Raw genomic sequence first — 10,539 nt, forward strand, 5'->3', positions numbered from 1 at the left:
ATACAGTGAGTTCCTTGTGCAAGATCATAAAACGCCTTCTCATTCTTCAGAAAATGACAGCACATTTAGAAACATTGTTGCATAAATTAAATGACCCAGAAAAACCCAATAAATAGATCACAGTAATTCTGTTACTGGTCACAAACGCCCATCCTCTGCAACTTCTCCATGGTAACTGGCACCAAAATAAGCAGAACTATATGCCAACAGTGAAAAGACGACAGTGTGACAGCAATCCTAGCCACTATCACTTTGTTATTTGCTAATTGTTATGGAATTCTTGAAGCGTGGTAATCTGAAATGAAACTGAATGAAATATGTAGACCAATATTTTAAGAAATTTTATTATGTAGGTATCAATACATTAACTCAGTCAAAACAGTTATTTTGCCTGTGCCTGGGCTTTCCTCATCTGTGTAAGGATGTTGCTCAACTCTTCTCGCTTCCTTTTTGCACGAATGTGTGTGCCAAGCTGAAAAGTTTCAAACAGATTTATCAACTACTGAATCTTTTGCTAATTACCATTAAATCAATTTAGAAAAGTAGAATTACTTCAAATACACATTCAAATCAAATATTTCAAGTAAACTACTAATATATGCATTGTTTAAATGTCACAAGTGATTTGTTCATCACAGCATTTTTAAATGCCGCACAAACTTACCCTTCTCTTAAGGTATTTCAAGGCCCGCTTATCCTTTGATACCTTCAGCAATTCCATCGCTCTCTTTTCATATGGGGCATGCCCGCACACTTCTCTAATTAAATCTCTAACAAATTTTGTGTGTTTTGTCTGAATCTGCAACATACAAGAGAAAATAATCACATGTACACATGAATGTGACTTGTTCATAACAGAACAATGCCATGATACTGACATTACAGGAAAGCTTTTCAACTGGAAGTAAATCGCAAAACACATTGAGGACAGAACACTAAACAGTTGTTTATGGAAAAGGTTAGAATAGATCCTGATAAACCACTAACTGTATTTCAGCAGACTGACAATGATGTAGAATGGGTACTGTATTTCTGCAGATAAACATTAATGATGTAGGGTGGGTTCATGGCATTCTTTAACACTTGCAAAACATTCTTAAAAATTTGCTTTGCTTCTAAGCCTTTGATTCTTTACATGTTTCAGTTCTTGCAAGTCAGATATTATGAAACTTGTTTCAGAAGGCTTTCCACTATAATAATAATTTACAAAATGAGTGTTGACTTACCATACTTCAGTACTATGAGACAGGAAACAACTATACAGTAAGTCTATACGCTTCCATCTTTTCAGAGATGGTTGCAGGACTCTGCTGTTCAGTACAGAATGTCAAATCAAACACCTTTCAGCCATCTAATTTCCAAACACTTATTTTATTGGGCTACTGGTTTTAGTGATTTAGTACACCATCTTCAGGCCCCCCAACAGACATGTAGGAATATTCCAACATTCAAAGACTGGTATCTGGAGATTTCTGTTGATGTTTGAAGTGATAACTGCACCAAGCAGAAATCTACAGGTATCAGTCCTTGAATGCTGGCCCCTATTTTGACCAGAACCAAGATTGGACTCTTCCTGCATATTGGACAGAGGGCCTGAAGATGACTTAATAAATTGCCTAAACTGGTAGTCCAATAAAATAACAGTTCCAAAATTAAATGGGTGAAGCGTTTGATTTGACATTCTCAACACTATGCAATAAAGTTACATGTGTGCAACAATGTTGGCCACATTTGGATTCAATGTTGTATATTCACCACTTTAAGCCTAGTTTACATGACATTAGGTTGCGCCACTCGTTGAGCGGAATGATTTGCATGCAAGTCGTTTCATATATGACTGAAGACACAGCGAAACCAGTACACACTTCAGTTTCGTCGTTTTGTGGGTCCCTGAGTCGGGTCTGAAATGAAAGTTTTGGCAGCTGCTTGTCGCACGAGTTGTGATAGAGTTAAAGCTTGTTGCGTGGATTCGCTGCATAAGAAAAAATAAGAAACTTGTTTCTATTCGTGACTGGATGAAGAAAAGACGTCAGCTGGATTGCTCAGCATCCTTGCTGAAATAATTTACAACAGAAGATTCAAGAAGTTCTTTTAATTATCTTAGAATGTCACCAGAGCTGTTCACGTTTCTTCCAAAAAAGACTTAATTATGCGATAAGCAATGAAGGTACTGTAATGCATGAAGCACTGTAGTGTAACTTATCACTGTGATGAAGTTGTGTTTTGCACAAGCATCTGCAAACTGACAAATGATGATTGTCACCATAAATAGTTTATTTAACACTTCCAGAAACCAGTACAAGCATAGCTGGACCCCAACTTAAAAAGACCACTCCAAATGTAGGTAGAGCCACAACTGGCTCAATATGTAAGCCACCTATAGCTCAAAAACTGGACTCATTTTGTACGAGTAAAGTACAGAATTCTCGCGACCGACTGACTAGTGCTGTCTTCTATTATAAATTTTTGGAATTATTTTGAATGAAACATGAGCCATGTAATTTCATGTGTGTACTCTGGGTTTCAATGTTCGCTGTAATTCTGCCAACAAAAACATCACATTTGATGAGTGAGCAAGAAATTTTGGAAACTCTAGAGGGCAAAATTGCTAAATAACTCAATCCACACTTTCTTAGGATGATTATATTTTATGTCTATTTCAAAATTTGAAACTATCAAAGAACAAAAGTAAATGCAAAAAATAAATCTTTAAGCCTGGTCTTTCTTAATATGTATTAGCCTACTCTACAAGATACATTAATTATGTATGTGCCAGTAACGCTTTAAATACCGGCATAAACAGCCTGTTTCCTAGGACCAATAGTCTCCCAAGTGGCAAGTCCCCAAAGTGTTAAGCAATGAACTGGTATAACCTCTCGTTCAGATGAACATTTTATTCATGTGCACATATTCTGGAGTGGATGGACACAGTGCACCTGCAAGCCAGAACGATGATAGCTGTTTTACAATGTTTGCAGTACCTGCTGGCTGGGCTGTTTATTCTGTGTCATTGGGTCCCACCCTGGAGATATTATTTGAACCTTGGAAAAATGGTCGTGACAATCCCAATGACTGTGGCAATCTCAATGCCACAGGACAAGAGAAAAACATGTAAAACTGGAATCTGTTGCCCTCATTAACATGTTTCTGATGTTCCGAGTAACAAGCAAAGTGTTATGCACAATCACACTAAATGAGAGTACAATATATTACACGTTTCAGAGAAGCATCGTATTTATTTCCAGATATTGGAATCTGCTCTCAACAGCAATAACTGCAACACCTCAAGAAACAAGTATAACTGGCAGAATTTGGCAAGTGTGAAGAATTAAGGCGAGCAAATGAACAGCTAATCTTAGCTCCTGGGCAAACTTTACATTTGGTTATATGGATAAAATGAAGAATGTACTTTATACTCAAAATTCCAGAGAGCATTCTCAGAGTCATATGAATCAAACAAGTTGGAGAATATACTTCAACTAAGAATGTTCTCAGCACGAGTAGAAGGGCAGGGGAAGTTGCTCATAACAGAGAACATAGTCAGATTTTGTATGAATAAAACTAGAGGAGCTTCTCACAAGCAGAGAACATTCTCCGTTTTCTGAAGTGAGCTCTGACACACTCCAAGCTGAGTAAGTTCTGTTGAGGTTAAGTTTTGCCGACATTTTGGTGATAATGGCAGAATTCATGTAATCTGAAATATACGTAGCACAGAGAAATACTGAAGAGAGAGACTAGATCATAACATACTTCCAAAAAAAATCTTGAAAAGGAAAGGGGCAACCTATCAAATCAAGTGAAAATTAAAACATTTTTATTGCTATTTAGCAGACCCAAATTTTCAGACTTAAATACAAGAAGACTTGGGTATACACCTAAAAACTTTGTCACTGACTTTTCCAGATGTTCATCATCACAACTTAAGATTATAAATCTTATGTTATTTTAGAAATAAGTAGGTGGATCATAAGATTAATAACTGGCTTATTACAAACCTAGCCACCTGCTTCTCTTAATGAACTGCACAGGCAGCTGCTTGCGTACTTTGCATGCAAGCAGACCCATTATCCATCATATTTAATGAAACTTATTTCACATTAGAAAGCTAACAGTTCCAGCTTCAAGTAGATGAAAAGTCATGTAATCTTTTAAGGTTTCGCTCACACAAAATGTTCACCTTACTTCAATAACAAAGTCTCCCTCACATCAAAAACTCAGTAACATTGCAAGAAAATGCATTTGTCAACTGTCCATAATAGTCTTAATTTGTTGCCACAAATAAAAGTAAAAGCAAAACATAGTGCAACTCTTCTATTTCCATATGTGTACACTGAATAGTTCGCCTGTTTGAGTGCATTAAATGAAATTTAACAATATGAGTGCATTCTGTGACGAACAGGGCAGACAACACACACAGCACCTTCCCAAGTTGGAGAGGAGGTAGTGAAAAGGAACTTCAGAGAACACAATTCAATTTTTTTTGTTAATACAAAACTGAGGGGAAAGATCTTTTGCTCTAAGATTCCTCTCCAGAGAATGTTCTTTCTTATTGATACGGCCCATTGCCACCCATTATCAACATTGCAAGACAGTGAACATTATATTAGCTCACTAAAGTTACACCAAAAGAACAGGGAAGCTGATAAACGTATTGACAATGGGGAATGGAGGAGTGAGGTGGAAAACTGAATACTAATCTTACGAAAATAAATATGCTTTTGATCAGGAGAAAAGGAAACCGGAGGAAGTAACATGCACAAACGAACTTAGAAAACTTCCTGGCAGATTAAAACTGTGTGCCCGACCGAGACTCGAACTCGGGACCTTGGCCTTTCGCGGGCAAGTGCTCTACCAACTGAGCTACCGAAGCACGACTCACGCCCGGTACTCACAGCTTTACTTCTGCCAGTACCTCGTCTCCTACCTTCCAAACTTTACAGAAGCTCTCCTGCTGCAGAGTGAAAATCTCATTCAGGAACTTAGAAAAGCCTCCTTGATCAGTTAACTACAGTGGGTGTAATGTGCAGGACGGAAAGGCACAGAAACATTGGCGGTGTGATTACTGCAATGGCTAGCGACAATTGCGTCATACAAAATAAATCAAGGTGACGATAGAAATGATATGAGCAGAAGAGAATAATAATTCTTGAGTTTAAGCAATAAAATGAAAAAACATAAGATCAATTTTTTTTACTCAATTTATGTCTCAGTTTTTCCCTCAGAATGTACCTGTTCTATGACAATTCTCAAAGTTACCAAGTAAACCAAAGGAATTTTCAAGTCTGACACCATATACAGCTCAAGAAGGTAATTAATATTGAAATGCAAATCTTACAACCACATCTATTTATGACATGCTGTAAATTTGACATGTTCATATTATACACTCCAAATGATAGCAGGGATGGATAAACTGCACATCGCACTGCATAAAGGCGTAATAGATAAGATCAGTAAAAAAGGTGTTACTGTAACAAATGTGCAAGAAATTCCACTGCATGGAAGTAACTGCATAAATAAGCATAGGCCACTATAACTTTCACCACAATCAGTTACAAACTGTAATTCCACTGCCCACAAAACTATGTGTAAGACTTCATGTTACAAAGACAAATTTGATTTCATCTCTATAAACATATACTGCAGCTCAACTGAGTTCTAATGTCATTACTCAGATAAAAAGGAATATCCAACACTAGTCATCAACCTTGACCTGTGATATGGGAAATGTATACAAATGTAAACAATGTGGTGACTATACATCGTCTTCTTTGTTTTCAGGCATCTTTCTTCCACAGTTGAACATAAATTGTATAAGTTAACTGCCGTCTTTAGCTAAAGAAAGAAACTAACCTGAACTACTTTCATACAGAGACTAATGGGATATCAGTGCGGATTTTTTGAATGGGCCATGCTACAGATCAATGTCACCAATTCCGGCTTGTTTTCTTTGCTTTAAAATCCGTTACATTCACAGACTAACAATCAAACTGAAGACACACCAACAGATATCAAAGCAGCAATTAAAGCCAATAAATATTTAATATTCTTCTTCGCCCAATTAATTTAGTCCAAAAGTTATTCACCTTCATGCATAAGGTTAAAGTCTATCATAAGAGTGTGACATTCTTTAGTACAATGAAGACCTGCAAGCTTCATTCAGCCTACACTGAATATTGTCAAACTCATAGTCACAAGCACACACAAAACGAAACATGATTGGTTAACCACTACAATACGAGAGTTCTAACAAATTCTATAAATGTAGGTTAAAAAGAAAGTCGTGAAATCAGTCAAAACCCATAAAAATTCTCACTGAGATGTAAGTGTAATGATTTAACTACCTTGTGAAGCAGCAGAATAAATAAATTTCCTTCAGATTTATAATTGAACGCAACCTACAACCCCACTTACAAGAATATTTACAAAAGCAAGTATTTATCGACAGTAACGCTTTTCAACATATTAAAATGAGTTCACAGGAAACAATACAAATGGTCTACCATCACAACATAAACACACATATAACACCCTATATAGCCATTTGTGGTTACTCCTGGAAATAAACACGGCAGACCAAGAGAGCTTTAAAGGAAATTATCTGTAGCGTTAAGTAGTTTGAAGAGAGAGTTTCCAGCAAAAAATGCGATATATACAACACCCGATAACCCACTCCAACGAATTGTGGGCAATTCTGACAATATGGATCGCACCGAGAGGAAAAACTAAAGCATCTGCAACGTAACGGGCGTAGTCTTTCCGAAGCTTTTGGTCACAATTTGGGTGTTGGCAGAATAATAATCAAATCGACTGATTAATGCAGAAACATGGAGATCAAGTACCAAATAAGTTTGCACTTACACCTTTCAGCCTTGAAGGTCGTATTGGTCTCTTATCTTGTTTAGTTTTTCCCATGCGTATTCTTGTCGTCCGGTGTCCCTTGCGTAGTCCGACACATAGCTCGTACCTTCTCGCCATCTGCAACATCAGGCTACTTAAGCAGAGTACACAACTATACATCTCAATGTCATTCCATCATTACTAGTAACAATCGTTTGCACTATTAAAGAAATCGCTTAACAAAATTAAACACATAATATCTTGATTTAAAACGATACCTTCTCTACAACCTCGTGTACCTAAAACAATCTATATCCAACACTTTTCACGGCGGAAGCAAAGAGCTTATTCCCGCCGCAGATAGCAAATAATTCAGTTGTTGCCAACTTCTCGACGTCAAAAAGCTGATAGACACAAGGGATCGATAGGTAAACTCTTGCGGTATTCTTAAGGCCCGTCCACACGCAACGATCTGTCTGCGAAAAAGTCTGCGCACATCACATCTGCGCAGACAGATCGTTGCGTGTGGACAGAAGATTTGCACCAACCTGAGGTGTGTGCAAACCTGGAAGTTGGAGTTGTAGGTTTGAGCGAAACCTCTCAAATCTGTGGGTTCAAACCACATTTGCGCAGACAAGTTGGAGCGTGTGGACAGGAGATCGCCGCAAATCTGGCGCGAAACAGCTGTTTGCTCAGTCTAGTGTTTGTACTTGTGCGCACAGGGCATTAAAATGGCCGATACTCGTCAGTGTTCTCGAGAGTTTGTAAGTGAATTCATTGAAATATATAGAAACCACCCATGTTTGTGGAAGATTAAAAGTAAAGAATATAGTGACCGACACAAAAAGACAGCAGCATACAATGCTCTAATTGAAAAATTGCGGGCAGTTGAGCCTCGGCAAACAGAGAAACGGCAATAAAAAAAAAATTCGTTGCGAACTGGCGAAATTATTTGCAGATGGATGTCGAAACTTATAATTATCTCTTAAAGCTTGTAACCCCTCATATTATGAGAAAAACATACTTGTATGAGAAGGACAATTTCTCCTCATAAACGGCTGGCGTAACATTATGATTCCTAGCAACAGGAGGGAGCTACAAGGATTTGGAATTTTCAACTGCAATATCGAAACAGGCGTTGAGTGAAATAATACCCAACACATGTGAAGCTATTTATGCTGTCCTGAAGGATGAGTTCATGAAGGCAAGTGAAGTAAATTAAGTCTGTCAGCGAACTGTTTACCGAAAAGAGTTATCCAAAGTTCAGAAATCTAGACCCAGCTAGCACTCAAGCTTATTTCAAGGTGGATATTGAGTTTAGGTTCAGTTGAAAATTCAAGATTGAAAAATCAACCTGTTACACAGCTTATTTCAAGGTGGATATTGAATTTAGGTTCAGTTGAAAATTCAAGATTGAAAAATCAACCTGTTACACAGTTTACATCAAGCTGTAAAAATTTAGCTTGAATTAAAATAATTTTCCCAAGCTTGAAATAAACTGTAATTTCCCTGGAAGGCTGTACAGCAGATGCGCGCGCAGCATAGCTTCCATAGACGTCCACGGGAAGCGCCACAAGCGTTTATAAGCCTTGCAGTTGCACTGACTCTGCTAGGTTTACGGCCATTTTATTTTTGTGACGTGCGTTAATGATTGTTGACTGTTGTGAAGTTTGTTTTATACTGGAAAATATTTCGGAAAGTGTTGGCGTCCCCTGCCTTAATGCTACACCGGGTCTGAAGAAGATATATAGTGTATTACAGGTACGCTGGTGCATTTTTTTCTCTAGTGGTACGTTAATATTACAAATGTTAAATATTATTACGTAACGTAAAGATCATATTCTTTTACGTAGAAAAATTGAACCTGGATGAAAGTGAAATGGATTACCAGATAAGAAAACATATTACAAGTTGTTCAGCAAAAAGAGGTCGTTTTAAACTAGCTCTCTAGTACGTGGCACCAATAAATTAAAACTTAATGTTATTTTACCTTTTTAAAATCTCGCCTTTTTATATATATCGCCCTATTACATTTGTTTACTTGTAAATACTTGCGTGTGTCACACCATGAATGAATAATCATGAAGTGTGAAAAGTTTCTTTGCTAATACAAATAGTAATGACATGGTGAACGGGAAAAGTGCATCAAGAACCAGTCACTACATAGGTGTCAGTCTTTTTTATTTACATAGCTTTGACTGGTCTTCAATTGCTCTTAATTTTGTTGTTCCCTAGGTGAAATAATACTGCAAGGCCTACTGGTATTTCTTACTTTTATTGTTAGGCTATTTGTAATGTGGCTGAAATCTAATAAAAGGCAATATTAAAATATGACAAGGAGAACATTTTTGTTCTTTTACATTTCAGTTCCACTGAACTGGTAATTTCTCAGATTCATTTCGATTTCATCTTTTATTTTATTTTGATTAAGTTTTACTCACCAAAATATAATTATGGATAGAATAAAACGTCTACATTCTTCTAAACGGTAGTTTCCTTATAAACTTACAGTATGAGGTGTATATGATTTCAAGTAATTGCTTCTTTATAATTCAGATTAAATGGTCCTGAAACTGTTAGAAATAGTGATGTGTGGCTTCTTCATAAAGTCATCGCAAAATTACCCAAATGTCATCTTTACTTTCAAAATTTCAAACAAAAAGTTATTTCAAATTACTTTAAAAACTGTTTGGTATGAAGTCACCAAAAGCAGCTGCTTACTCAGTGACATTTATACTAGTTAATGATTCTTACTACATCAGTGAGTTTGAAGTTATTTTGCTAATATGGGGCATAAATTATATTTAGGTTGATCAGTTTCAACGTTTTACATTTTTTATGTTTAGGTATGGCTAACATTTTCTTTTACCTGTTACAGGAGCATTATACCAGCAGAAGTCAACGATATTTGATCCTGCTCTGGTCTGTGTGCTGGGGCCGGAGGGGCTTCAGAATAATTAAATTTTAAATTAAAACAATTTTAAACATTTTGAAAATAAAATTTTTTAAACATACATATCTTGATAATTTTTTTTCACACCATTTCCATCCTGATATTTATTTAATTAATTAGGTTCAATAAATTCAGATTAATAATTATGTAGCTTAAAACAATCTGTAAATACCAGGCTGTATTCCACGTGTGTAGATACAGCTGGAGCCAAACTTGATAAGTCAAGCTTGAAATATAGCTTGAACTCTGCCAACTTTGACGTTTGTTTCAAGCTTGAATCCAACTAACAGGCCGGAATATTCCAGCTTTGATCAAGTTTATAAACTTGAACTTTACATCTGGAAACAAGTTTGAAACCGGCTTACTGTGCTATCTGGGGAAGATCTGGTGTAGGAGTAGATCAAGTATGCCAGCCAACGTTATGGTATTTTGATCTGCTTGGCTTTCTTAGTGATCAAGAAACGCCGAGACCATTCAGGAGTACAATTGAAGATGAAATTGGAGTGTCAATGTGCCAGGAAATGAAACACGAGGTAATGTAAAACAAAACAGGTTCGGCCTGCAACTCTCGCAGTAAATGTACGTGAGAAAACTGCTTTCGCTTTAGCAGCCACTGTCTACACCATTTTGACCACCTTCTCTGTTTCCTGCGGTTGGTCTGAATGTTTTTTTGCAACACAAGTTGCGAACACAGACCACAAGAGAACTTCCTCCATTTCTATATTTCAAAATAACTGAATTAAGTT

At 36.8% G+C, this 10,539-nt stretch overlaps 1 protein-coding gene across 1 annotated transcript; it reads right to left on the bottom strand.

Annotated features, from left to right (window-relative positions):
* Window positions 1-316: 316 nt before the first annotated feature.
* On the bottom strand, window positions 317-7,265 carry LOC126199199 (60S ribosomal protein L36). The gene is made up of 4 exons (XM_049935978.1): window positions 7,119-7,265; window positions 6,862-6,978; window positions 665-799; window positions 317-472 (listed from the first exon to the last, which is right to left on the bottom strand). Exons 2-4 carry the CDS (start codon window positions 6,976-6,978, stop codon window positions 383-385), a joined length of 342 nt encoding a protein of 113 aa, XP_049791935.1. The 5' UTR covers window positions 7,119-7,265; the 3' UTR covers window positions 317-382.
* Window positions 7,266-10,539: the final 3,274 nt, after the last annotated feature.

Source organism: Schistocerca nitens, chromosome 8 (genome assembly GCF_023898315.1).
Source record: "Schistocerca nitens isolate TAMUIC-IGC-003100 chromosome 8, iqSchNite1.1, whole genome shotgun sequence".
Classification (NCBI taxonomy): Eukaryota; Metazoa; Arthropoda; class Insecta; order Orthoptera; family Acrididae; genus Schistocerca; species Schistocerca nitens.

Coding starts and splice junctions, on each gene's coding strand:
- LOC126199199 (XM_049935978.1), bottom strand. CDS start 6,978: ATGGCGAGAAGGTACGAGCTATGTGTCGGACTACGCAAGGGACACCGG. Junction 800..6,861: donor GACCTTCAAGGCTGAAAGGT/GTAAGTGCAAAC, acceptor TGTATGTTGCAG/ATTCAGACAAAACACACAAA. Junction 473..664: donor TGAAATACCTTAAGAGAAGG/GTAAGTTTGTGC, acceptor GAAACTTTTCAG/CTTGGCACACACATTCGTGC.